Source organism: Nyctereutes procyonoides, unplaced genomic scaffold, assembly GCF_905146905.1.
Source record: "Nyctereutes procyonoides isolate TBG_1078 unplaced genomic scaffold, NYPRO_anot_genome, whole genome shotgun sequence".
NCBI classification, from domain to species: domain Eukaryota; kingdom Metazoa; phylum Chordata; class Mammalia; order Carnivora; family Canidae; genus Nyctereutes; species Nyctereutes procyonoides.
Window position 1 is genome coordinate 8,851,688 of NW_026575044.1, and position 27,707 is coordinate 8,879,394.

At 47.8% G+C, this 27,707-nt stretch overlaps 1 protein-coding gene across 1 annotated transcript in view; it reads left to right on the forward strand.

Annotated features, from left to right (window-relative positions):
* The first annotated feature begins 9,463 nt into the window (after window positions 1-9,463).
* Window positions 9,464-27,707, forward strand: part of KIF26B (kinesin family member 26B) — a 448,213-nt gene continuing 429,969 nt past the window's right edge. The window contains exons 1-2 of the mRNA XM_055323943.1: window positions 9,464-10,134; window positions 10,840-11,241. Coding sequence (XP_055179918.1) covers window positions 10,072-10,134; window positions 10,840-11,241 — 465 coding nt within the window. The 5' untranslated portion in view covers window positions 9,464-10,071. The remainder of the gene's footprint in view (window positions 10,135-10,839; window positions 11,242-27,707) is intronic.

Here is a 27,707-nt window from a genome sequence, read left to right on the forward strand (position 1 = left end):
ATCTTAAAAAAGAATAAGTCATCCTACTCACATGCACACTTTTGTTTTTGTTTTTGTAGATGTACTAGTGCGGCAGCCATCACCATAAAGTAGTCTCCATCGCCCTGTGTGATCACTCAGGCCAGCAGATCCCTGCCCCTCCCTGATCCCTAGGCAACTGCTGATCTGCTTTTGGGCTTCTCCTCTGGCCTTTTCTGAGCATTTCACATCAATGCAATCCTACAGTGTCTGATCTTTCAGGCTTTTTTTTTTTTTTAAGGATTCTATTTATTTATTCATGAGAGAGAGAGAGAGAGAGAGAGAGAGAGAGAGAGAGGCAGAAACACAGGCAGAGGGAGAGGCAGGCTCCCTGCCGGGAGCCCCATGTGGGACTCAGTCCCGGGTCTCCAGGATCACACTCTGGGTCGAAGGCAGATGCTCAACCGCTGAGCCACCCAGGTGTGCTAGGTGTGTTTTTTTCACTCCAAATAATGCTCGCGAGGCTCATAGAGGTGGCACCTGTAGCAGGGCTGCCGTGTTATTAGTGCGCAGTGCTGTCCTGTCGTGCGGAGATGGCCTACTCTATCCGTCCCTTCCTTCATGAACCACAGGCACTTAAGTCGCTCCCGTGTTGGGGCTCTTAGGAATAACGCTGCCATGAGCAAGTCTGCTATATGCGGGTTTTTGTGTGGACACAGGTTTTTTCATTTTTTTCTTTTTTTCTCGCAGGTAGACACTTAGGAGTAGAATGAATGGGTAGGACAATAATTTCATACTGAACTTTTTGAGCATTTGCCAAACTGCCTTCTAAAGCGGCCACACCATTTTCCATTCCCATCAGCAGTGCACGAGAGCCCCCGTATTTCTCCGTATCCTCCAGGATCTTTGTTGCTCTGTCTTTCTGGAGGTAGTTCATTGTGGCTTTTAATTTTCACTTCCATGATGACTAACGCTGTTGAGCATGATTTCATGTGCTCCTTAAGCTATTTGTCCACTTTTTTAGGGTGAAATACATGTTCACAGCTTTTGCTTTTGGATTAGGTGATATTTTCTAATTATCAAATGAGGACATCTCCTATTGCTTTTTGCCTCCTAACCAGTAGGCCTGTCTGGAAAAATGGCACCCTTGTGACCTCCTTGTCCCTTGTTCGAGGTTTCATAATCTCTGCTCCATCTTGCCGTGCCTCATCAAAATCTCTGCCTGGTAGTCCCTCGCCAACCCCTCCAGAGGGAATATCCTACCCTTCTCTGACCTCCCCTAACTGTTGCCTTTGTTGTGCTGGCTGTGCTTGACCTGCCTGTAAGCTGAATGCTGTTCTAGAAATTTTAAACAAAAATGTTGCCCGGCACCCACACAATGACATTTGGCTCCAGCTCTGCTCTCAGTTTGTCAGAGCTGTCATCAAACAGATGTGGTTTGGTTTTACTTCATGTCCTGGGCTGTCACAGCCTTCTTATTTCCATTTGCTGCCAACCTGCGGGCACCTCTGTTTCTGGCTCCCGACTGGGCATCAAAGAAGGCTCTGTGTTTTTTCCTTGGCACTCTCCCTTGGCTGGATCTGTGTCTTTGGGCAAGCCATCTCACCTCTTGAGAGCTCTGACTTCCCTCTCCTTACATTCCAAATTCCAAATTTAGCAAGTTGTACAGACAAATGAATTAGGATTAGTTTTTTCTCTTTCTTTGGTAAAGTGCTTTAAAAACCTATTTATTATTTATTTATTTATTTATTTATTTATTTATTTATTTATTTATTTGAGAGCGAGCACAAGCAGGGGCAAGGGCAGAAGGAGAGGGAGGAACAATCTTCCTGCTGAGCAGAGAGCCTGATTCGGGGCTTAATCCTGAGACCTGGGATCATGACCTGAGCCGAAGGCAGGCACTTAACAGACTGAACTACCCAGGCACCCTGAAAACCTATTGTATTGTACAATATTTATTTTTAATCACAGATATTCTCATTTCCCTTCCTGGCTTTGTTTTTGTTTTTGTGTTTTTCATTGTATCCTGGCCTTGACTGAGCATGCAGGCGTGTGTGTGTGTGTGTGTGTGTGTGTGTGCGCGCGTGCGCGCGTGCGTGCCTGGACACATAACCATGGATGTTTGTGGGGGCAGTGCTATTCTTTACCCTCTGGTTCCTTGTGATCCCTTTCCTAAAAATCAAAATTCACTGTAATCTCTTTTCTTATTTTAGTAACCTTTTTCTTATAATAATAATATTACATTTGTGTCTGAAAACAGAATTGGAAACTCCCAGAGCGCTGTTTTACTTTTTTTTAAAACTTTTATTTAGATCTATTAATTTACTTTTTTTTTTTCAAAGACTTTTATTTATGCATGAGAGACATAGTGAGAGAGAGAGGCAGAGACACAGTCAGAGGGAGAAGCAGGCTCCATGCAGGGAGCCTGACGTGGGACTTGATCCTGGGTCTCCAGGATCAGGCCCTGGGCCGAAGGCGGCGCCAAACTGCTGAGCCACCAGGGCTGCCCTGTTTTACTCTTAATATTTTAATATTTGGATGCTGGATTCTAGCAGTTTTTAATACTAATACATCATCACTATCTTTCTATTACTTCCATAGAATTCTTCTTTTATGAAAATGTTTTTAATGTCTGCATAGTATTTCATGGTCTGAGGCTAGTGTAACTTATTAAACCCATCCCTGACAGATGCACCTGTAGGTTGTTTTTCTTTCTTCACAATTATAAACAATGACACATGGGATGCCACAATCCCTTTTCAAAACAGGTTACTTCTTGTGATAAGTGGTGGCATGGTTCATGGTTGTCACATCTGGTGCCCAATGTCCATGGGCTGAACACTCATTGTCCGGTCTACTCTGTTTTTGATAACTGATCTTTTCTTTCCCATCCTGAAAGCACAATAAAAATAATGATAAAACATTTATCACTCCAGGGGCACCTGGGTGGCTCAGTTGGTTAAGTGTATGCCTTCGGCTCAGGTCATGATCCTCACTTCAGGTTCCCTGTTCAGCTGGGAGTCTGTTTCTCCCTCTCTCTCTGCCCCTCCCCTGGTACTTGTGCTCTCTCTCATTCTCTCTCTCTCTCAAATAAATAAATAAAATCTTAAAAAAGGGATCCCTGGGTGGCCCAGCAGTTTGGCGCCTGCCTTTGGCCCAGGGCACGATCCTGGAGACCTGGGATCGAATCCCACGTCGGGCTCCCGGTGCATGGAGCCTGCTTCTCCCTCTGTCTATGTCTCTGCCTTGTCTCTGCCTCTCTCTCTCTGTATGACTATCATAAATAAATAATTAAAAAATTTAAAAAAAAAATCTTAAAAAAATGTATCACTCCAGCCACACAAATTTGGTTCAAACCCTTTCTCTTTCTCTATCTTTATCTATGTCAACTTTGGACTGAAATCAAAGTTGGAGTTTAGCACAAAAGGAATTTACAAGGATAAAATGATTAGTGTTTGAAATGATAGTCCAAGAGTGGAGAGCCTTCCTTGGCTTACAGAGTAACAACTGTCCCCTTACACTGCAGTAGTGACCAAGCACACAAATGAAAGTTACCAGCTTGCTGATGACTCTTTGGCAGCCCACACATGATCATATGGTCCCCAGAACACACAGTAGATCAGATGCAAATATTGTGTGCATATTCATCAAGATACCACATGGACAGTGTAAGCTGCTTTAATTATCTTTCAAGGAGAAACTCAGCTGCCTCTGGCACATGCAGTCAGTCCACTGGCTCTGCTTGCATGTTTGTGCCCAAATCAAAACCGAAGTTATTTTAAAAGAAAAGTATTAAAGAGTGGGATCTGTTATCTGCTTAGCCATTAGAAGTTTCCAGCCTGATTTAAATTTTTTTATTTATTCTTTTAGACTTTCAAAAATACACTTACATAATATATTTGCTAATTGTCCCTGAGGTATAAATAATGAGAAAGCAAAATTGCATTTTCTGTTGATATAAAAGTCCCATGAAACATTCCCAGGGACACCTGGGTGGCTCAGTGGTTGAGCGTCTGCCTTCAGCTCAGGGCATGATCCTGGAGTCCTGGGATCGAGTCCTGTATCGGGCTCCCCACGGGGAGCCTGCTTCTCCCTCTGCTATGTCTCTGCCTCTCTCTCTCATGAATAAAATAAATAAAATGATTTTTTAAATTGTTTTTTTTTTTAATTTTTATTTATTTATGATAGTCACAGAGGGAGAGAGAGAGAGAGGCGCAGAGACATAGGCAGAGGGAGAAGCAGGCTCCATGCACCGGAAGCCCGATGTGGGATTCGATCCTGAGTCTCCAGGATCGCGCCCTGGGCCAAAGGCAGGCGCCAAACCGCTGCGCCACCCAGGGATCCCAATAAAATGATTTTTTAAAAAAGAAACATTCCCAAAGAAGTTATATCTATTTAATAATTAAGCAACAAGGAATAAGAGTTTCATTCTTAGCCAAGTAATAGATCTTAGCCTTTTGCACTTTATACTCGTGGATGTAACAGGGAGATGTTGTTTCATCCATGGGTATCAATGGAATAGATAAATTGATGTCTATAGACACGCTCGGCTTTTAGAAGCCAGTATATAATTTCTTCATTCATAAAATAAGGTGTGTATTTGTGTGTGTGTTTTTGACATAATGGTGTTAACGTCATCGAATGTCAAAATGTAAGAAATCTATATAGATTACTCTATCTATCTAGTGAAGGTTTTGGTTGCATCATTAGAATCCTTCAGTGCAACGGAAAATAAAATTAGAGTTAGACTCTTTACACTTGACCTTAGCCAAAAGGCTGAGAAGTGATATATAGTTAGGCTCTTTAAAGACTAACTTTTTAGGCTGATAACTCACAGAATAAAAACCCTTGAAGCTACAGGAATCCTAAAAAACCTAAGGTAGACCTGAAAAGCCACCATTAAAACTAAAATTAGGGAGTACTTTATATACAAATGAATTCCCTGAAACAAATAATTACAAGCTGGATAACAACAACAGAAAGCCTGGGGAGTCAAGGGTTCAGTCCCCCAAAGAAGGATTATATGGGTTTGTTCCTGTCTGTTGGGCACAGGGGCTATAACTCAAGGAGATAGCTGGTTTTTCTGGTGTGAGGCATTACATGGTAGAATTGAGGGCCATTGCTGGAAAGGGAGAAGGGAAATCTAGAAAGAGAGAGACAGCCCCCAAACCTGCCATTCCCCCCAAGTCCTTGGCTGATATTTTGCAATTTTCAATACATGGGAGAGCTACAAGACGTTGAGGAGCAACATCTGGAAGCTGAAAGAATCGATTTCAGCAGCTCTCACTGCAGGGGAGCAGAGCTTGGAGTATAAGTCCCAAGTTGGAGGGTCTGGTAAACACATTGGGCTTTTTCCTGACACCCCAAAAGCACCATACTTGAGGGGTAAAGAACAAGTATCAAGACCAAGGAATTTTTCTTAGATATAAGCCACAACCTACATAGATCTGGTCTAGCAAAGCATAAAGCCACGTTGCTATGAGTTGAAGGTGATCCACCACTAGCTTAACTGCCTGCTGCTAGAACAAAATCTTCAAAGGAAAATAAGAGAATCTTGCATCTCTATGATGCACTGAATCCAGTCCGCATGGATATTGGATATGGAAAGAAACAGGAAGATGTGATTCAGAGTCAAGAGAAAAATCAGTTCATAGAAAGTGACCCCCAAATGAGCCAGATGTTGGAATTAGCAGACAGGAAACTTAAAGCTTCTATCATGACTATGTTTGATGATTTAAAAGAAAAAGAAGCAGGTAAGTGGAAACTATACATGTTCATAAGCATGTATTAAAAAGCACAATATCTGAAATGAAGAATTTACTGGATAGTCTTAACAGAGAGTGGAGGTAGCAGAAGCAATGCTTGGGGGAACTTAATAAAGGATTGACAAATTATCCAGTTTGAAGAATTGAAGGGTAAGGATAGTGTTAAGAAATAGAACCACCTTAGTAACTTCTGAGATGATTCATGTAGTGCAATAATATACATGTAATTGGACTCCCAGAGGGAGAGGAAAGAGAGAATGGGCAGAAAGCAATCTGAATAATAAACAGCTAAAGGGATCCCAAATTTGGTGAAAAACTTCTAGATTACCTTATAGGTCCTAGAAATTCAGCAAACCTCAAGTAGGATTACTACAGAGAGAAGCACATCTAGGAGCACTATAAGCAAATTGTTGAAAATTAATGGTAAAGGGAAAATCTTCAGAGGATCCAGAAAAAAAGGACATATTACACACAGGGAATTCCTATGGCATTGCTGTTGATCTCCAATCAGAAACAAAAAAGGCAGGGGTGCCTGGATAGCTCAGTCAGTTAAATGTCCAACTCTTGATTTTGGCTCAGGTGATGGTCTGAGTCCTGAGATCAAGAGAGTCTGCTTAGGATTCTCTCTCCCTCTCCCTCTGCCCCTCCCCGCTTGCTCTCTCTCTCTTTAAAAAATGAATGAATGAAAGAATAAAAAAAATAAAAGGAAAAAAAATTTAAAGTAAAAAAGACCAGAAGATAATGACTGACATCTCTAAAGGGCTGGAAGAAACAGAACTGTCAACCTAGAATTCTACATCCAGCTAAACTGTTCTTCAAACACAAAATATGAAACAAAGATATTTTCAGATAAGTGCAAGCTGAGAGAATTTGTTGCCAGGAGACCCTCAATACAAGATATGCTCTAAAAGAAGTCCTTCCGTCAGAAGGGAAATGACCCAGTTGGAATGTTGGCCCTAGAGGAAAAAAAATGAAGAGTCCCAGAAATGGCAAAACTGGGCACAGAGGAAAAACTAAATTTAAAATTTCCTAGTTTCACTAAAAGACAACAGGTTGTTTAAAATAAAATTGGTAAGATTGTATTGTGGGTTTTATGATGTATGTAGATATAAAATTGATCAACATAGCACAAAAGAGGGAGGTGAAATGGAATTTGCTCTTGCAAATTTCTTACATTTTAGGTCAAGTGGCACAAATGTTAACTCTAAGTGGCCCGTGATAAATTAAAGAGGCACATTATAATTATCAGAGCTAAAAGGCCAGTAGGGAGATGAAAGTGGAACACTAAAAAAATATTCAGTTTTGGGGGGAAGGGCTGTGTAGCTAAGTAGGTTAACTATCTGCCTTGAGCTGAGGCCATGATGCAGGGTCTTGGAATGGAGCCTGCTTCTTCCTCTTCCTCTGCTCCTCCCTCTGCTCATGCTCTCTCACTCTCTTTCTCTCAAATAATAATAAAAAAATCCTAAAAAAATAAAAAAATATTCAGTTAACAAAGAGAGGGCAGGAGAGACAAGCCCTGAAAAACGGTACAGGCAGATCACAGACCTGGACCCAACCTCATGAAGCTCAAAAACTTTGCACTAAGTGACAGAAGCCAAACACAAAAGAACGCATACCGCCTGGATTCTATGAATAAAAAGTTCAAGATCAGGCAAAAGGAATCCATGGTGATGGAAATCAGAGCAGTGGCTGTGCCTCAGGGGTGGGACGCTGGAGAAAAGGAGGAGAGAGCTTTGTGGACTAACAGAAATCTATACCTGATTGAGGGGGTGGATTACGTGGGAGTTAATTAATTAATTAATTAATTTAAAGATTTTATTTATTTATGAGAGACACACAGAGAGAGGCAGAGACCTAGGCAGAGGCAGAGAAAGGACGCCATCCCAGCACCCCAGGATCGCGACCTGAGCCAAAGGCAGACGCTCAGCCCTGAGCCATCCAGGTGCCCGGGAGCATATATTTACCAAAATTCACAGAACTGTACACTTTCTTTTTTTGAACGATGTGTGCCTTTCACTGTACGTGAATGTTACGTCCGTCCATCTTTAAAAGCCTCGAACCGAACTCTCCTGCGGGGGCCCCGGTTGTAAGCCGTTATCAACAGAGGGCGCTCGGAGCTCACCAAACACACTTTGGGGACCCAGCTCCTTGGGGATGCAAATCAGACCAGCTCTGGTCTCCGGCGTCTACAAGGTGGATCGCGCAGCCCCGCGGCAGCTCTCCCTCGACTCCCCCCGCCCCGGCCCCGCCCCCCCGGCTCCGCCGGCTGGTCCCTTTCTCCTGGCCGCTCGCTGCTGGTCCGCGGCGCGGCGCGAGGGGACAGGCCGTTTCCTCCGCACCGCAGCTGAATACAGATGTGGCCGCAGCTGCCGTGGGCCGCCTGGAGGCGTACCTGCCCCCTGAGGTCCTCTCTCTCGATGTGATCGCTTTTAAATTGGAAGCAGGAACGTAATGGAAACTTCCACACTGTTCTCGACATCTTCTTTTTGACCTCCTTACCTCGCTCTGGCGGCTGCGAAATCTTCCCGTGCCAGGGCTGCGGCGGGTGGGCGTCAGCGGGGGGGGGGGGGAGGGCGCGGAACAATTCCCCCCGAGCTGGGCGGGAGGGGCGTCGCCCCGGGGTTTCAGCACCCCCAGAAGGGTGTCTTCCTGCCCCCTCCCTATCGCAGAAGGAAGCGAGCCCCTGGAAAGCCCCTAACGGCCCACCCCCAGGCCGGTGTCTCCGGGAGCGGAGATGCCATTACACCCCACGTGATCGCGCGCTGGGCCGGTCCTTCCCCAGGCGTCTCTCGGGGTGTTAATTAAAGGTCACAACAAAACAGACCTGCCGGCTCACCAGGAGAAATGTCCTCCCGGGAAATGAAAAATGACACCCCGGAGCAGCCACGTGTGGAGCCTGGCAGATGCCGGTTCCCTGCGCCCTCCGGCGCCGCGCGGGGGGCGGCGGCTGGGGGGCTCCCGGGGCTCCGCGGGTCCAGGCGCGGGACGAAGGGGTAGGCGGGCAGCCGAGGGGGGCCGCCCGGGGCGCGGCGAGGTCGGCCCGCACACGCCCCCTCTCCGGGCCCGCGGTGCGAGCGCAGCCCGGCGGATCCCTCAGTTTCCCCCGCGCGGCGGCGGCTCGCCCGATCCCGGGCTCGCTCACCTGGGCCAGCCCTGGGCGGCCGGGCGCGTCGCAGATCGGGGCGCGCCGCCCGGGGAGGGGGCGCCCGCGAAGGTCCCCGGTCCTCCGGCGGTGGGCTGGGCGGGGGAGCCCGCTGGCCGGCCGGGGGCTCGGCAGGGCAATTCCAGAAAAGGTTTGCAGGGCAGGGCTCGGAGAACAAAGGGCGGGGGGGAGGACCCGGCGTGTTTGCGGACTTGTTTGTGACTCAGTCCCTTTTCTACACGGCGTTTCAAAGGCAGAACTGCGAGCCTTGCCAGGAAGAGAAAGAACTTGGGGGCGGGGAGGCTCGGGCACATTTCTGTCCAGCCCTCCGGCTCGGCGCTGCCCCTCGGCGCCAGGCGCGCGCAGCGGCGTTTCATTAGGGCCCCGGCCGCGGGCCGCTCTCCAGGAACTTCCCCGCCAGGGGCGAGATTTACGACCTCCCCCCGCCCCCCCGGCGCTCGCCTCGCGCTGTCAGGCGGGCGCGCCGCCGCATAAAATGGATCCGGGGCGGCGCGGCGGCGGCGGCGGCGGGCGGGCGGCGGGCTCCCGGGCGGCGGGGCGGCGGTTCCCGAGGCTCCGCGCTGCGCCCGGGCGCACACGCGCGCACTGACCGCGGCGGCGCCCGGGCCACGCCGAGCCGCCTCTCCCTGCCCTCGCGCAACTGTCAGGCCGAGCCGGCTGGCGGATATTGGCTCCGCCACGCGCCGAGGCTCCTCCCCGAGCCTGGATCTTTATATTTTGGGAGAATTTCTTTGAACTCAGTTACCGAGCTCCGTGGAGGAGACAAGTTCCCACCGCCGGCTCGCCGGCCGAGGCGCGGCGCGGGGCTCGCCCACCGTCCCTGCAGCCGCGCGTGCCCGGCCGCCCTCCTCGCTTCCCTCGTGCACTTGGCCGCGGGGGAAATGCCAATGATCCGGATGTGGCCGTGAGAAGAAAACGTGCGACTGGAGGAGGCCGAAGAGGATGGGGAAAAGCATTATTTGAGGAGGAGAATAAACCAGCCACTCCAACCCGTTCTGCAAATTAGTGCTATTACTTTGGGCTCCATTTGCTTTGATTCTCTTGACGCCCCCCCCCCCAATTAAGAAATCTTGACTTGAGGGCCAAGAGGCGGCCCCCGACCACGGGGGGACCCTTCTGGGTTGGAAGACCTTCTGGATGTAGCGTTGGTGGAACATTTAGACCCTCTCCGCTGGAAAAGCCACCATGAATTCGGTAGCTGGGAATAAAGAGAGGCTGGCGGTCTCCAGCAGGGGCAAGAAATACGGGGTAAGTTGTGACGGGTACAATGCGGAGGCGCGTTCCCGGCGCCCTCCTCCACCCGGGGGCCCCTTTCCCCGCGGCGGGCGGCTCCACGGGGCGGCCCCGGGCTCTCCCGCCGCCGCAAGGGCGCCTCCGCCGGGCGGGCTGGGCGTGCGTGCACCGAGGCGGGTCCGCCGGCGAGGACGCCCGCACGCTCGCCGGGCCCCCAGGATTTTCTCAGTCCCCGCGTTCCTGGCGGTCCCCGCACCCCTAACTTTTGCAGCATTCGTGCACTTCCAGGCAGAGTTAAGCCGACTGGGGGGAGGGTGTGCACGAATTCTCTGCGGTTCCTCGCGATCATTTCCCTGGAGCCTGGAGCTCCTTCCATGTACCTTCAGGATCCGCAGGGCTGCACCCCAGATGCTCCCCACCCTCAGCCCGCGGCATAGCGTCTTCCAGGATCTCGAACCTGGGCTTTTCCTGGGATGGGTGACTGTATGGGTTCCCCCTTGCAGGAACCACGGGGAGCCCCCGAGCCAGCCCTCCCCTCCAGACCCGAGGAGGAGTGCGCCGGCGCCGGGGAAGCCGCGCAGGGGCACCCGAGCGGCGGGGACGGTGAGCGGGACAGACGGAGGCACGTTCCGCCGCAGGGCTCAGGCCGGGCCCTGGGGGCGCGGGGGCGCGGGGGCGCGGGCGCCCCACGGCCCCTGACTCTGCACGTCTACCCCGCAGGTGAACGAGGTCTGCTCGCCCACCAAGCCCGCGGCGCCCTTCTCCCCCGAGAGCTGGTACCGGAAAGCGTACGAGGAGTCGCGCGCCGGCAGCCGGCCCACCCCCGAGGGCGCGGGCTCGGCGCTCGGCTCGTCGGGGACCCCGTCCCCCGGCTCGGGCACCTCGTCCCCCAGCTCCTTCACGGGCTCCCCGGGCCCCGCCTCCCCGGGCATCGGCACCAGCTCGCCGGGCTCCCTGGGCGGCTCGCCGGGCTTCGGCACCGGCTCCCCGGGCTCCGGCAGCGGCGGCGGCTCCTCCCCCGGCTCGGACCGCGGCGTCTGGTGCGAGAACTGCAACGCCCGCCTGGTGGAGCTGAAGAGGCAGGCGCTGAAGCTGCTCCTCCCGGGGCCCTTCCCCGGCAAGGTGAGGCCACGCGGGGGCGGGCGGGGGCGGCTGGGCCCCCGGGCCCCCGGGGGTGGGGGTGGGGGTGGCGGCGAGCGCGCGCCTCTCCTCGCCCGGCGCCCCGGGGGCACGCAGCGGGGAGGCGCGCGCGGGCCTCTCCGCCCACTGGGTGTGCGCAGCGCTTCGGTGCGGCCGCGCTCCACTCCGGACAGCGAGCGCGTCGGCTCCCCGCCCCCCGGCCACCTGCCGTCGGCCCCGAGCGGGGCTCGGTCCCCCGAGACCCAGCCCCTGCCGTGCGCCCGGGGGACGCTGGGCACCCGCGCTGGGGGGCCCCCTCCCTGCCTCGCGCGCGCACTGCTGGCCGAGCCTTCGACTCTCCTCCCCACCGCCCCGCGCGCTCCTTCTGCAAATACCCGTGGGGCGAGGACAAGCGAGCTGATACTTAGGGGGTGGCGTTTCCCATCGCCTGTTCGTGGGCCTTCGTTCCCAGGATGACGAAAACAGAGACTCCGACTCGAACGCCAGCCTTTCCCCCCTAGCATCCCGCGTGTGTGGCTGAGGAGGGTTGGGGCGGGAGCGCCTGGGAGCGGGGCTGCCCCGCGGCCGGCTCCAGCGCCCCTCCAGCGCCCCCCGCACCGCGCGCAGCGGCCGCGGCCGCTCCTCCTTGGCAACGCTGCCTCGGCGTGGTGTGTTCATGAGACCCCAGAGTGTAACACAAGGCAATTGTGTTTGCACTGTTGGGCCCAAGTACTATCAAGTGATAATATTTACTCTTCCACTTCAAAGAGTTTTTATCAGTGGTTAGAGAGAAATATCCAGAAAACAGAGCGCATAGCTGTGGGGATTTCTGACACCGCTCAGTGGCATTTTCGGATTTATATTCCTGTGCCTTTTGAAATGAAATGCTGTGATTTTCAGTCGTGAAATTTAGCAGTAACTGCATCTGCTTGCCTCGTCTGCTTATCTAAATTCACACACGTCAATGTTTTCATATTGCAAGGGTTAAATTAAACAAATACCCACAGAGGTTGTAAAATTTTACACCCAGAGAATTACCACCCAGAGAATTGGTTTTATGAATCCCGAATTTATCTCAAGAATAATTAACTTGTGGATTGTTGTCGGTATTGCCATTTCTGCAGTTTGGTGATAAATCTGTCCCGGCTCTCCGAGAACAATCTCAGGGAATATAAAAGCTTATTTTATACTTGCATTCAGTATCCTCCAATTTAACACTGTTTCACTCATACATTTATTTACTCTTTTGATCGTTTATCAATAGTCTCTGACTTCCTACCACAGTCAGGGCACTGTGTTAGGCACAGCAATGAAATATCAGGTACCTACAGTCCTTGTCCACACAGAGCTTGTATTCTAACGGAGGATACAGACATTGACCACAAAATGCACAATTCAGAATTTGCTCCCATGTGCCCTAAGTCCCACAGAGGAAGAGTGTGGGGTGCTGTGAGATGGTACAACCAGACTAGACCATCTGACAAATCTTGAAAAACCTTGGTTCTTCAAGGGGTCCAGAACGCATGGCACCATCTGCTAGGTGGTAATCCTAGTAAGTTGCAGCCTACCAAAACATTCTAGAACATTCTCAAGAGCCTGTTCTAGGAATAGCTTATTTGGGTTGCTGAGTGCTTCTATGTGCAAAGGTCAATCAAAATCTACTCTTTTCATACAAATAAAGGAAAGGAAGGAAGCCTAGAGGAAGAAGAAACAAATGTCCAAATTCAAATGCATCTATCCTGTGTTGTGGACTCGGGTGACAAAATTGATTTTGGATTTTGTTGGAAGCACCTGGACCATCCATTCCCAGTGTTGCAGGAGGCAGGTCAATATATTTGCCAATTGTATTTACATGATGAAATTAACAGGACCCTGGGGAACCCATAGTGGACAATGAAGCTCAGTGCTCTGCACCAGCTTACAGTGACCCAGGCATGTCTGCAGGAGAGTCACACAGGAATATCACACAGTGCTGCAGTTGCCTGGAGTTTTATATGGGACGTAGCATAAAAAAATGAAACGTGACATTTGGTAAGGGACTGCACAAGACTTAGCCAGAAACAACAGTACCTGGATTGCCTCATTGTTAGTCATGAGGTAGGGGGCCTCAGTTTTAACTACAAATCTTCTGTGTATCTCTGGGAATAATAATAATAATAATAAAAGTTCAGCCTTTCCTTTATTTTTAAAGCACCAGTACCCTCAGTTGAGGTACAATTTCCATTCCAGTTTTCAAGCCTGCTATATTTTAAGGCAACAAATGCTGTGTTCTCTTGAGCATGATGGATGGAGGCCCATGAAGAAGGCCTGCCTTCTTCCCAGGGCTGGATTTATGAGCAAACTGTGAACCTCTGTAGCTCTCAGGCACCAAAAGAGTTAAGTTTCATTAGCCTAAGAGATGTCATTGTGCCTCCAACATGCAATTTGCCCTGGAGAGTAAGAGTCTAGAAGATAAAGGCATGTTTTTGAGGGATAATTAGCAAAAACGATCATTGTAATTCACTTATGACGCTTAATTGTATTTGGGGAATATTTTCTTAAACAGAATATTAAACTCTACTAGGTGGTATTAAAAGTCTCCTAGGTGGACATTTAGAAGTCAGAGGCAGAATAGCACATTCAAGAATCTTACTGTTTTAGGCTGGATTTGGTTTTAGTTCTTTCTCCACCACTAATTTATTTAGTGACACTGAGTAAATCAGCTTTTGTCCATATTTATGACTTTCTTTGGAGAAAGATATGGGGGTTGACGATTATTAATTAGCCCAGATACTGTTGGATTTATGTTTTATGTAGTTACAGGTTTGTTTTTTTTTATGAAAGATTATCCACTTTCAGTTTCTCATTTCATCAGTACATTTTCCAAATGTACAGCCATAGGAGTTCTCACTCTGCACTCATGGGTAGATAGCAAGCCCCCTTGAATCCTCCCGGTTTTATCTCGGGGACAGTTGGTTAAGGGGGGAGCTGAAGTTCTGGCGAGCCCACTGAGGGCGTCTGGCCCATCCCAGCATTTAGACAGTGGCTCTGATGGCCTGAGGAGTGACCACCCTATTCTGAGCATTCCTGGGAGTCCCGTGTCCCAGGAGAATAAGGCATCAGGGCAGAAGGCAGCAGGACTTGGAGGTTTCTAGCTCAGGTAACTGTGTGGGTAGGGATGGTGTTAGCTGAGGCAGGAGACAAGAGGAGATCCGGATTTGAGAGTTTCCCAGAGAGAAGGCTGATAATGGGTTTGGTTTCCCATGCACTGAGTGTGAGGTTTCTGGAGAGAGGCAGATTTAGGAATAAAAAAGACTCTGGGGGTGTAGAAATGGCAACTGTGAGCTCACGCAACTGTTGACGATGCTCTGGATTTGTCCCTTCAAATAACAACTTACCTGGGTGCGTAAAGATCTGTGCCTGGTGGCGGATTGTAAAACATTTGGATTGACTTTTATTACCTCAGTCAGTAAAAAGGTACTTACTGGGTTTATATCATGTCTTTTTCTAGGGCTGGTAAGTAGAAGGGGTCAGATGAAAGAATGTGGATTTGTGAAGTGTGGGGATTTGCAGTAAAAACAGTCCTTTTGCCCATTGTAGCGTTCCAGCGTGTAAATCTAAAACCATTTCATATCCACTGGCACGAGTGTCTTTCCCATTTTATGCACAATCAAGGCACCAAGCAGAAATAAGGGCCAAGGAATGAATCTCCCACCTTTGAGCAATCCTAGATCATTCTGGTAACTGAGACACAACTTTTGAATTGACAGTGGGAAATCTAGGAAACATCAGCCCCAAAGAATTCCCTGGAGCAAGCAGAAATGTTTCGGGTTGGCAAAAGGGTATCAGGCATCTGTTCGTTTCCATATCAATAAAAGAAAATCTTTTTTGTAAAAAAAAAAAAATGTCCAGAACAACATTCCTATCTGATTTTCTCTCAGTCAAGTATTCTGGGACCATTTATGCCCCAGAAATATCAGGAAGATTAGCCAGACATACTGAGAGGGTGGCCAGGAATTAGAGAGATGAAAGAAAGGAATGTGTCATAGGGGTTTAAAAACACCAAACGTAGACTCTAAATAGCCAGAGCCCAAGTAAGTCTAGACTTGGGGAATATGTGTGTGTGTGTGTGTGTGTGTGTGTGTGTGTGTGTCTGTGTATTTTTGTATTTTTCCCAGCTCCAAGACAGGTATGAAAAAATAACTCCATGTAGAAATTCCTCTAGAAGCCATGCATGGTATGATTCATTACAGATACAATACATGTTGCATTTTAAATACATACTAATTAAGAGAGAAGTTTATCAGGAATCTTTTTTTTTAACCTGAAATCTTTTTAAGAGCACATGGCTATTTACAGAAAACGTTATTTGAATCTTTCCCATTTCAGAAATATTTTCGATACAAAATCAGCTGATAGATAATATCAGTAATGAGAACACTTCTGAAACATTTTAGGGATTCTAAAAACGTTCCCAGTAGAGCCACGTGAGTGGTAATCTCTTCCTTCGGGCTTAGCAAGCTCTGGGTAATGGCATTTCATTTCACCAGACTTTTAATTGTGAACCAACACGGTCAGTTTTTATAGTGACTTAATTCACTTTGTAAAAATCCCTGGGCTGTAGTAATGTCTTCCACACTCATCGCAGATAGGATTATTGCATTAGAAATGTGATTTTTAAATGACTGAGGCTAGTAATTTGTCAGCATTTGGAACGATTAAGTCAATAAAATTTAGGCAACATGAGTTGCTCTTTGGCATATCACACAGATCGTGCCATTCATCAAGTAATCCTGATGGTGATGGTAATGATGATGATTATAAACGGTAGCAAATTACTGGCCTGAGGATGTGCTAGGCACTGTACTCAGCCATGCCTCCTCCCCGTACATCAGATCTCCTATAGCAAAGTAAAGATGAATCCTATTTCTTTTCTCTGGAATTCAAGTGATTTATGTGGTTCAGGTCACAAAAAGGAAGCATGAGTAAAGATGCAAGATACAGAGAAATCCAAGGGAGCTTCCCCGTCGAGTCCCTTGAGAGTCACTGTTAGGATAACTGGCTGAGTCAGAGACACCCACCCCCCGACCTTAGAGAGAGAGAGAGAGAGAGAGAGAGAGAGAGAGGAGAGTTATGATTGTTTTTCCTGGGCTCACAGACGGTAGCATCACTTTTCAGGGGGTGGTGGGAAAAATATATGGGGCTGTCAGGATTGTGAACTGAGTAATTTTCTTGGCTGGAATGTAATGCAGAGGGGAAAGGAACTTCCGCATATTTCTCTTTGCTCACTTGAGACCCTGTTGCTGCCCTTTCTTGAAAACCCTGTCGGGGGCACCCTGCACTGGCCTCCTGCGGGGAGAGTTCTTCAGGGGGATGTCTCAGCACCACGTCCCAAGGGCTGCCAGACTTCAGCTCTGTTCTGCCCTGGCCAGGATGGCAGGTTGCTGGCTTCTCTCAGGGTTCATGGTCTGTTTTCAGGAGAATAAACTGATTTCCTTTTGGCTCTCTTGAATCACATGCTGACCATAACATCTTTTCTTTACCTCTTTTTTTAAAACCTCCTCTGTGGTCTTACTGTGGCAAAGAAGCAAGGTTTCAGTGGGTTCCTGCTGATCTTTCATACTTAATGCGCCAGTCTGAAATCTTGTAGAGTGTATTTGTGTAGGTGCCAAAGGACAGGGAATAAACTTCTATTCCTAAATTACTTTAAGAATGTTTTATCAAGGGGCACCTGGGTGGCTAAGCCAGTTAAGCATCCAACCCCTGATCTTGGCTCAGGTCTTGATCTTGGGGTCCTGAGTTCAAGCCCTGTGTTGGGCTCCACGCTGGGTTTGGAACCTACTTTAAAAAAGTGCTTATCAAAATAGTAAATCATGGGCAGCCCCAGTGGCTCAGAGGTTTAGCGCCGCCTTCAGCCCAGGGCGTGATCCTGGGGGCCCAGGATCGAATCCCACATTGGGCTCCCTGCATGGAGCCTGCTTCTCCCCCTGCCTGTGTCTCTGCCTCTCTCTCTCTATCTCTCTCTCTCTCTCTCTCGTGAATAAATAAATAAAATCTTTAAAAAAATAGTAAATGAGCTCCAGAACCCATCTAAGGAAGTTGGATTTCAAGTTATGATTACAAAGGCTATCACTTTCAGGTTTCAAAGGAATTCGCCTATGTTTTCTTTGATTATTTCTGTGGTTTCCTTTTAAATATTTAGAGGTCTAATCCACTGGGAAGTCACTTTGGTATATAATGAAAGGTACACATCGAGTTTATCATCTTCTAAATGTCTATCCAGTTGTCACCAGGCCCTTTATTCAAACATTCATCATCCATATTCCCCCCACTGATCTGAGATCATTATCATAAACCAACTTTTCAGGTGGACTTGGGTCTGTCGCTGGATCTTCTGCTATGTGCTGTGTATCTGTCTCTTTGTGTGCCAGTTCCATGCTATTTTACTTCATTTTATTTATATTTTTAGATTTTATCTTTATTTACTTTAGAGAGAGAGAGAGTGTGTGTGCACATGGGGGGGGAGGGGGAGGGAGAGAGACTCTGAAGCAGACTCTGTGCTGAGTGGGGAACCTGAGTGGAGCTCGATCCCACCACCATGAAATCATGACCTGAGACAAAACCAAGTTGGATGCCCAACCAGCTGAGCCACACAGGCCCACATGCTATTTTAAATACAGAATCTTTGTAGTATGTTTTCATATTTGGTAGGGCTATTCCTCCCTCTCCCAAATAGTGCGTTTCCTTTCTGGGAGTTTGCTGGTTAGTCCTCCTTCTTTCCCACATGAACTTTAGAATCAACTTGCCTAATTCCAGAAAATAAGTCTTTTAATTGGGACCATGTTAAATTAATATATTAATCTGGGGGATATTTTCTGTCTTTATGATGTTGAATCTTTCCCAAGAACATGGAATATATTTTCTGTTTGAACAAGTCTACTTTTCAGCAAGTTTTAAGGCTTTTCTCCTATAGACTTTGTGCATTTCTTGTTAAATTTACTCTCATATCTTTTGTTGCTATTATAAATGTGCTCTTCACCTTAATCTTCTGATTGATAATTGTGCATAAGAAGGGTATTGATTTGTAAATTAACTTCATTTCCTACTTATTAAACTCTATGTGTTCATTAGTTTTAAAATCAATACTCTTGGATTTTCAAAAGAAATTTTTTTAAAGATTTTTTTAAAAGATTTATTTATTTATTCATGACAGGCACAGAGAGAGAGAGAGAGAGAGAGAGAGAGAGAGAGAGAAAGAGAAAGAGAGAGAGAGGCAGAGACACAGGCAGAAGGAGAAGCAGGCTCCATGCAGGGAGCCTGACGTGGGACTCCATCCCGAGTCTCCAGGATCACACCCTGGGCTGAAGGCAGCACTAAACCGCTAGGCCGCCGGGGCTGCCCAAAGATTTTATTTATTTATTCATGAGAGACACAGAGAGAGGCAGAGACATAGGCAGAGGGAGAAGCAGGCTCCCTGAAGGGAGCCTGATGTGGAACTCGATCCCAAGACCCTGGAATCATGACCTGAACCAAAGGCCGACTCTCAACCACTGAGCCACCCAAGTGCCCCAGATTTTCAAGAGAATATATCTTATACAAGTAGAGATATCATTACTCTCTTCCTTTGCTGTTTTTATTCCTTTAATGGTTTTTTCTGTTACATTGATTAATGCCCCGATACAGTGTTAAATGGATGTGATACAGTGGGCATGTGTATAGTTTTTCCCATTAAGTAAGATGTTGGTTTTTGGGCTGAGATGTACATATAGTATTACAAATTGAGGAAGTATCCATCAATTCCTATTTTATTTAGTGTTTTTAATCAAGAATGTTCTATTTTGCCAAATACTTTCTCAGTTGTTAGGGAGATGATCACATGATTTTTCTCCTTGGATCTGTTAGTACTGTTAATTATTATCATTGTTTTCCTAATAATGAACCATCCTTGCATTCCCATAATAAACTCTATTTGGTCAAAATGTATTTCTAAAATATGCTGCTGGATGGATTTGTTAATATTTATTGTCTTTGCTTTCATATTCCTATGCCCATTAAGCATTTTGGATTCCTGCTCATGTATCAATTACACTGCTCTCCCACATTATAACCAAGGTACCAAAACGATGAAAATTCCTGTCTGAGAGCAGCTCCCAGTCTGGTTGAGAGACAGGCAAGGAGCCAGAGTTAGAGAACAGTATAGTAAGTGCTGGACCACAGGCCATGTGAGTTGGCAGGGAGCAGAGGGGAGGATAGAGCTGCCTTTGGCAGGTGGATGGGAGTCTGGATCATTGAATGCAGGGCAGCGCTGACATCCAGGCAGTTAGAAAGGCAGACACAAGGCACAAGGAGGTTATGCATGCTCAGTCATACCCTTTGGGGGACTGCAGGGGTGCACTGTTACCATAGCACAGCATGTGCATAGGTGAGGAACATGCTGGAAAGGCAGCAGGGAGAGGATGAATGGCCTTGAAGCTGAAGAGTCTGATTTTATCCTATAAGACTTGGGTGGCTGTTGATGGACATTTGGGAAGAGAATGAGGTGACCAGATATCTATTTATGAAAGGTTACTCTGACAATGAGGGAAGATAGGCTGAGGGCAGCATTGGGGAGCCCACAAGGAGGCCCCTCGCCATGGCCTGGGTGATGGAGGATGCTAAGACGGTGGCAGTGGCAATGGAGAGGCAGCTTGGACCACACAGATGTTGTACATAGAAAACCCACAGGGGCTGGAATTCATGGGAATATGGGGCAGAGGGAGAGGAGGAAGATTAGGGCTCTCCCTGATTTCTGGCCAGGACAAGGGTGAGGAGCTGCTGCCATTAATTGAGATGGAGGGTACAGGAGCGGATAGGGTTTTTGTTATTGTGGGTCTGATTTACGAGGAAGGTTGTGGGTAGTAAAATTGGTTTGGGCTCTGTAGAGCTTGAAGCAGAATGTTCTAGGGGGTCCCAATGGGATTCTGAGCTGGAGACATGGGTCTTCAAGATGTTGGTGGTGAGTGTGGTGGCATCCCCAGAGGTTGAGCTCTCTCTAGATGGTGAGGCTGTGGGTGGCAAGAGAGCATGGAGCTGTGGGACTCAGGGACATTGAAGGCATGGGCACTCTGAGGAACCAGAAGAGAAGTCAGGGAGAAGCCAGAAGAAGGGGAAGAAAATCAGAGACAGTGGAGTCATGGGATGAGAGAGAAGCAAGCTTCAGAGGGAGACAACGGTCAGATAGCTTGGCGAGATCAAGGAGGTGATGATGGAGGTTTCCCTGATTCAGTGAATGGGAGGTGGCTGGGGATCTCTGTTAGAAGAGTGTCTGGTGCCCGGAGAAAGGTGGGCAGTGACAGCATGTCCAGGAGTGGGTGGAGAGGTGAAGACATCTGAGGCAGCACTCGAGTTGTTGACGGCACTAAGAGGGTAAGAGATCCATTTTAGAGGCGCTTATGACCTTAAAAAGGAAGATCTGGGGTCGACAAACCTAGGTGCCAAATTGGGTTACTTCACTAAGTGTGTGACCTTGGGCACAGTCTGTCTGAACCTGGTCCTGTGACCTTGGGCACAGCCTGTCTGAACTCCTCCTAGCACTGCTGGCAGTGGTAGGAGGGTCAGTGAAACCTGCCAGGTAATGTTCAACCTTCACTTTCTGTCTGTTCCAGTGGCTTTCCCTGGGAAGGTAAATTTTATGAAAGCTCCCTCCCTCTCCCCTTCTTCCCTCCCCCTTCCTTCCTTCCTTCCTTCCTTCCTTCCTTCCTTCCTTCCTTCCTTCCTTCCTCCCTCCCTCCCTCCCTCCCTCCCTCCCTCCCTCCCTCCTCCCTCCCTCCCTATCAGTGGCCTCGCAGCAGAGAAAACGGAGCCAGTGAACTCCTCTCCGTTTCCATTTCTTCGCCTTCCAGCAAATAAAGCGCTTATTTATTCCTTTGTAGGGTGACTCCACAGAAAATTTGTGAGAGCTCAGTTGACAAAAATAGCCACTCCTTTCAGTTGCGATGCCATGAATATGGAGTGAGATTCCTTGTCACAGATGGAAATCCCTTCGTCAAGCCCTGCCCCCTCCGAGACCCTCCAGGGAGCTTGGCAGACGCCGTGTTTCGCATTCCCACTCCTGAGCTGGGAGAGCAGATTTCCCCCAGTGAGGGCATGGACGATGCTGCAGATCTGGGCAACACCAGGAATCTGGCTTATCTGCCTTCCCATCCAGTTTTATCTTTCGCAGACAGTTTTCTTTGCAGTTATGCTTTGCTGATCCTATCGCATCGAAGCCGCCCAGACCTTGCGGAGAAGTCTGGAAATAGAGACCCCTCCCCCACTGAGCGGGTATTTCCTGCCCACGTTTCAGCTCTCAGAGCGTTCTTGGAAACTCTTACCCAGAAAGGGTCGATATTCCTGAGCTCCTGTGTGTGGGTTAACATATCAGAAGGCTCTGGGGTAGACTGAATTCTTTTGATAAGCAGAACTATATCTAAATATATCTTAAGTGTTACAGGCCATGTTGGGCAGGGGGAGGCTATTTTGACTCATCGTTTCTGCTTAATGGAGTTTAAGCTCCATACTGTCGCCAACCACAAAAAGTTCTTGGAAAAAGGTTTGTTAGCTCTCCACTCACGGCATGGTTTTAAAATCTTTGCTAGTTCTTATGCACAAAATGTCTTTATTTTCATTTTTATTTTTTTAAAGATTTCATTTCTTAGAGAAAGCACACAAGTGGGGCGCAGGGGCAGAGGGAGAGGGAGAAGCAGATTCTCCCCCAGCTGAGCAGGGAGCTGCATGTGGGGCTCTATCCCAGGACTCTAGCATCAGGACCTGAGCTGGAGGCAGGTGCTTTACCGACTGAGCCACCCAGACGCCCCCAAATGTCTTTATATTTTTAAATTTTATTTTTTTTAAATTTATTTACGATAGTCATACAGAGAGAGAGAGGCAGAGACACAGGCAGAGGGAGAAGCAGGCTCCGTGCACCGGGAGCCCGACGTGGGATTCGATCCCCGGTCTCCAGGATCGCGCCCTGGGCCAAAGGCAGGCGCCAAACCGCTGCGCCACCCAGGGATCCCAAATGTCTTTATTTTTAAAGAATGAACTGCCAATAAGTTAAAATCTCTTTTGCCCCACGAGTAGTGACAAATATAAGCTTTTGATGCTTCTTTATCTAAGCTGAGTGATATCTGAGATTTATAATTGCTAATTCAGGATTTTTTTTTCTTGGAACTTAAAGAGCTTGAGATTTTTGTCTGTGGTGTGATTCCATTTTTTAATTAGCAATGATGAGCAGCCACACTTCCCCGTGAAACACTACTGTCTTATTTATAGTGGTTGCTTTCTTTGGAGTTGGAATAGCTGCTTCCCTGCACCCTGCTCCATCTAAATGGTGGTTTCATGCAGCAACAGGAGACTTACTTATTAACCGAGTAACAAACCAAGAACAACCCAAAGCTGTTGAGCTCTCTAACCAACTGGTTATACAGAAAATAAACAGCCGATCAGGCAAACAGCTGGCAACCGCCACTGTTGTTGTTGTTGTTGTTGTTTTTAAAGATTTTATTTATTCATGAGAGACACAATGAGAGAGGCAGAGACACAGGCAGAGGGAGAAGCAGGCTCCGTGCAGGGAACCCAGTGTGGGGCTCGATCCCGGGACCCTGGGATCATGACCTGAGCTAAAGGCAGACGCTCAACCACTGAGCCACCCAGACATCCCCAATCCCAGATGTTTAGTAGAGAATGGACTCTCCTTAGATGAGGAGACAAGAGTTTGCCATCTTGCCCTCAGCACTAATTAGCACTGGGATCTTGGGCAAGCCTGCTAGCCAGCTTGCACTTCATTCCTCTTTTGTAAACCAGGAGAGTGGAAGTCGGTGGTCTCTGCAAGTCTCTGAAGCCGGAGAGGAGCCCCAAGACTCTGGTACCCAGGCCTTGCTCCCTAGTTCCAAAGGGATCTTCATAAGGCCTCACATGGGTTTCTGGCTACACCTAGAGCCTGAAGCTGTTCCTAGGGTTGTCATGTTTTGTGGGACTCCCCGTGCCCCCCTGCAACCAGCCAGGCCTGTCCTCCTGGATTGCCCATCCAAACAGAGGTACTGCCAGCGCTGTCATCCCTGATGTGTCTGCATTTGGAATTTGGATTGTAAACTGATGGACAGGATCCTTCCTGTTTCTTAATAAAGCAGTTTACTGTCTTCTTTGTTTGTACACAGAAATAAACTCGGGCAGACAAAAGGACAATCGATTTTATAAGAGCAAGTTGGTAAGGAATGTCTGAGAAAAAATAGTGCCTTAGTTATAAAGATGGCTTATAGTTAGTTTTACATGAAATAAAACCCTGTCATACTGATTAGGATTTATTTTAGTTTATTTTTTAAGAAGATTTATTTATGGGAAAGAGAGGGAGGGAGGAATGGCAGAGGTAGAAGCAGACTTCCCATTGAGCAGGGACACTACCCCCTCCCCACATACACGGGTTTGATCCCAGGACCCTGAGGTCCTGACCTGAACCGAAGGCAGACTCTTAACCAACTGAGTCACCCAGGCACCCCCTGGTCAGGATTTAGAAATAATTTGCGGGGAGTTCATCCAGGGTAGCAGTCCAGGAACACCAAAACTCCAGACATTTTATTTCTCTTTCTTTAAAAAATTCTACACCTAGATTTTTTTCCAATACTTTTCTTCTCCCTTTTGTTCCCCTTCTTCCCTCTGCTCCTATGAATACAGTTGTTTAGACCAATATTTACATACCCCATGCCCATGACTTGGGCATAATCTCCTGTAGTTTTGGAGGGTGGTCTGTGAGGAGCTGGCAGGTGGCCAACTGCCAGGTTGACAAGGTCTGCTCGTTTATTATCCATCATATTTTCTTCCCTGACAACTAACCTAGCTTGTCTTTTACCTGTCTGCGTCCTGTGAAATGTTCTGCTCACTCTTATTTCAACGATAATAATTTGTATTTGCATTGTGATTTAAACATAACTCAGGGAGCCCGGATATTAAAAGCAGAACTTCAGGAGTGCTGGAGTGGTTCAGGCGGTGAAGCATCTGCCTTCAGCTCAGGTCATGATCTCAGGGTCCTGGGATCCAGCCCCGCATAGGGCTCCCTGCTTAGCAGGCAGTCTGCTTCTTTCTCACCCTCCCTCTGTGCTCTCTTTCTCTCTCTCCCTCAAATAAATAAAATCTTAAAAAAAAAAAGTAGCAGAACTTCATCTGGCCTTGAGCAGCACTAGGATTCTGGTGCCCGTACCCAAGTACCACTTTCCATTGGCATTCTTGCACTCAGTTCTCTGCACCCCTTCCAGGGGAGGCTCACTACACACGCTACAGCCAGGGGTGCCCCACCCAGCACTGCATGCCCTCCACGTATTTTCGTATTTTCGTTGATTGTGGTCCCAGGTATCGGAGCCTTCGTTGCTCCCGTAGTCCTTTCCCCCTAAATTTGCTCAGGTAACTCTTGGTGGAATTTCTAAGAAGTCTTTCTAACCAGCTGGGCTGTGCGTGTGTGTGCGCACGCACATGTGTGTGCATGTGTGTGTGCACATCTTGCAGGAGCCCTGGAGGAAATGCACAAGCTGGAACACTGTAGACATCCTAGCTCAGGTTTCAGGCATGTTTACCCCTGAGCTTTTATTGGAGGTCAAGGCAGCTAATAAAACAGGCCGTGCAATTAAAGGGCATTGAGCAGAGCAGGATGGCTAACTGTCTCGGCAGCCTGCAAGCACAGGAAGGGCTGACAGCGGCCAGTCGCCTAATGATGGCTTTACGAGCATTTTTGCAGCCAGGGTGGCAAATGTAGTACAAAGGCATGGTTTTCATATGCCTAATCAAGCTCTCTGCTTCCTGTGTGAAAGAAGTTGCTGGTTGTGGGCTTTTTCTGTGGTGGTGGTTTGTGCTAATTTACTTTTTTAAATGGAGTGTTTCTTGTTAGTAGTGATTCTCCCTAACAGCCCTTTATGGTGGTCAGGAGGAGATAACAATGACATAGAGGTTTCAGGGGTTGCTGGGGGTCACCCGGAAAACCTCTGGCTCCCAGTGCTCCATCAGGCTCTAGTAAGATTCATTTAGGCAGTTGTTTTGCCTGTGTGGATCTCCCTGGAGCAAGGTCATCATATTAGGAACTTATGCTTTACTTAGTATCTGTGTACCCACTAGACAGTAATTTTTTTTGTCTGTGAATTCTCTAAGGATTTCTGGCCTTTCAGGGAAAAAAATCTCCCCCATTCCGCTTTTATATAGTAGAAACCTCATGGGAGATGAGGGGAGAGACTGATGGAGGAGGGGATGCTGGCAGGGTATGGCAAGGAGGGGCGTGATGCCTGCCCACTGATGTGGCCTCTTGTTCTAGAAGAGTGAAATCCACAGGGATGAAATGTGAATGCAGCTCTCTTGCCCGGGTGGCTCCTGGTCTAGGTGTTTCTGGATTGACTAGTTTGGAGATCCTTGAATTTCCTTTTAGTTGATAAGACTTTGGTTTTTGCTCCATTTAATATGGTTGTGTTCAGTTTTGGTCTGGAGAATAACGGAATTTGGGGGTACCTGCTGTTTGCTCAGAATGGTCCCAGGTATTCCAGGGAGGAAGTGTATCTTCACTGGTCAGAACTCATCCGAGAGGGCAAGCTCCAGGCCAGGCACCCAGACACTAGGCCCTCAGATTTAATTTCTTCCTTCATCTGATGGTTGATCTGTAGGGTTGATACAGCACTGCCTCCTCTATTTGGTGAGGTGGTGACACCGGATCACATCCAGGCTGGAGGATGGTCTTCAGTAATAAAGGAACCCCCCTCCCTTAAAGGCTGGGAACTGTCACAGTTTGAAGTGAAAGGAAAAATGCACTGGGCTGCTTTCAAATCCTTCGGGGCAGAGTAGCAAGGAAGTGAGCTGTTTTTTTTCCCCAAGACATGAATGGATCCCTCTGGTTCTGAAAAGAAACAGAGTAGTGTTCACTGCTCTATTTTAGAGCACGCGTCAAGTATCTTTTTAGAAGGATCATGAACTTTCCAAACTTTCTTTATAATCCTCACACAGGGCAAAATTCAATATAATATGTTGATTTACATGAACATCATAAAATTTTAATGTTATACATCACCTCCACTCCTGGAGACCTCAGACTATCCTTTTGGGTCATTAGCATGTTATAATCCTAGAACTATAGCATAGAAGGAACTTTAGAGGTTATGTAACATTGGGTTACTTTTGCTATTTTTTAAAGATTTATTTATTTTTTAGAGAGAGGGAGAGAGAGAGTCAAAAGCTGACTCCCTGCTGAGTGCAGAGCCTGATGTGGGGCTCAATCCCACAACCCTGAGATCAGGACCTGAGCTGAACCCAAGAGTTGGATGCTCAACCGGCTGCACCATGAGGCACCCCTGGGTTATTACTTTTGCAATTAAGAGCATGGTTCCTGCAGCCAGACTGTTGGGGTATGAATCTTGGCGCTGTCATTTGCCACCTCTGTGGACTTAGAGAGGGACTTGCCACCTTCTGCCTCAATTTCCTTACTTGTATAATGGCATTAACAGGAGTAACTGCTTCATAGGTGTGTTTTGCCTGGCACATGTTCATAAAATATTAGCATCCAAACTGCCATTTTATAGAAGAGAAAAATAAAACTCGCCTCTCTAGATGGTTTTCTTTCTCTCTCTTCCTCCCTCCCTCCCTCCCTCCCTTTCTTCTTTCTCTTTCACACAGAAAGAGGCAGGGACACAGGCAGAGGGAGAAGCAGGCTCCTTGTGGGGAACCCGGTGTGGGACTCAATCCCAGGACCCCGGGATCACGACCTGAGCCAAAGGCAGACGCTCAAGCACTGAGCCACCCGGGTGCACCTAGACATGACCTCCTGACCCCAGGATTCATTCCACGCAATTAACATCCAGTATATTTATTTTCTAATTCTCTCATGCTCTGTGTCTGTCCATTTTGGCTAATCTGCTTGGCCAACATTTTTTGGCTGTTACTGTATTGCTGTGTGGTCACCAGACTCGGTGCTGGGATAGAAAGGTGGTTAAGAGGCAGCCCTGCTGCCCTTGAGCCTCCCAGCCTGGGGTGTGGGCAGGTGCTGGCTCCTGCAAGGGATGGCTCTGCTGGCTGCCTATGGATGGGTTCCAGAAGAGGTGATTGAAGCTGATCAGTGAGTAGGAACAGGTGGGCGAAGGCTGCAGAAGGCGAGGCATTCCAGGAATCTCATGAACAGAGATTACGCAGTATTGCCAGACATAAAGTGTCCAAAGAGAAGAGTCACCACATTGCCTTCGCAAGAAGTTAAATGACAAGGGATGGTTTATATACTAGTTTTAACAAATGATGATACTATATCAAACATCAGGTTAGCAGTGCAACACCCACATTCATGACATCATTATTCATCAGACCCAAGAGGTGGGAGCAACCCAAATGTCTATCAGCAGGTGGGTGGATAGACAAAATGTGGTATAGATACCTTGGAAGGAAATAGGTAAAATACATATCATATATATATATATATATATGAATATATATAATATTTTCTTAATATATTAAAAGGA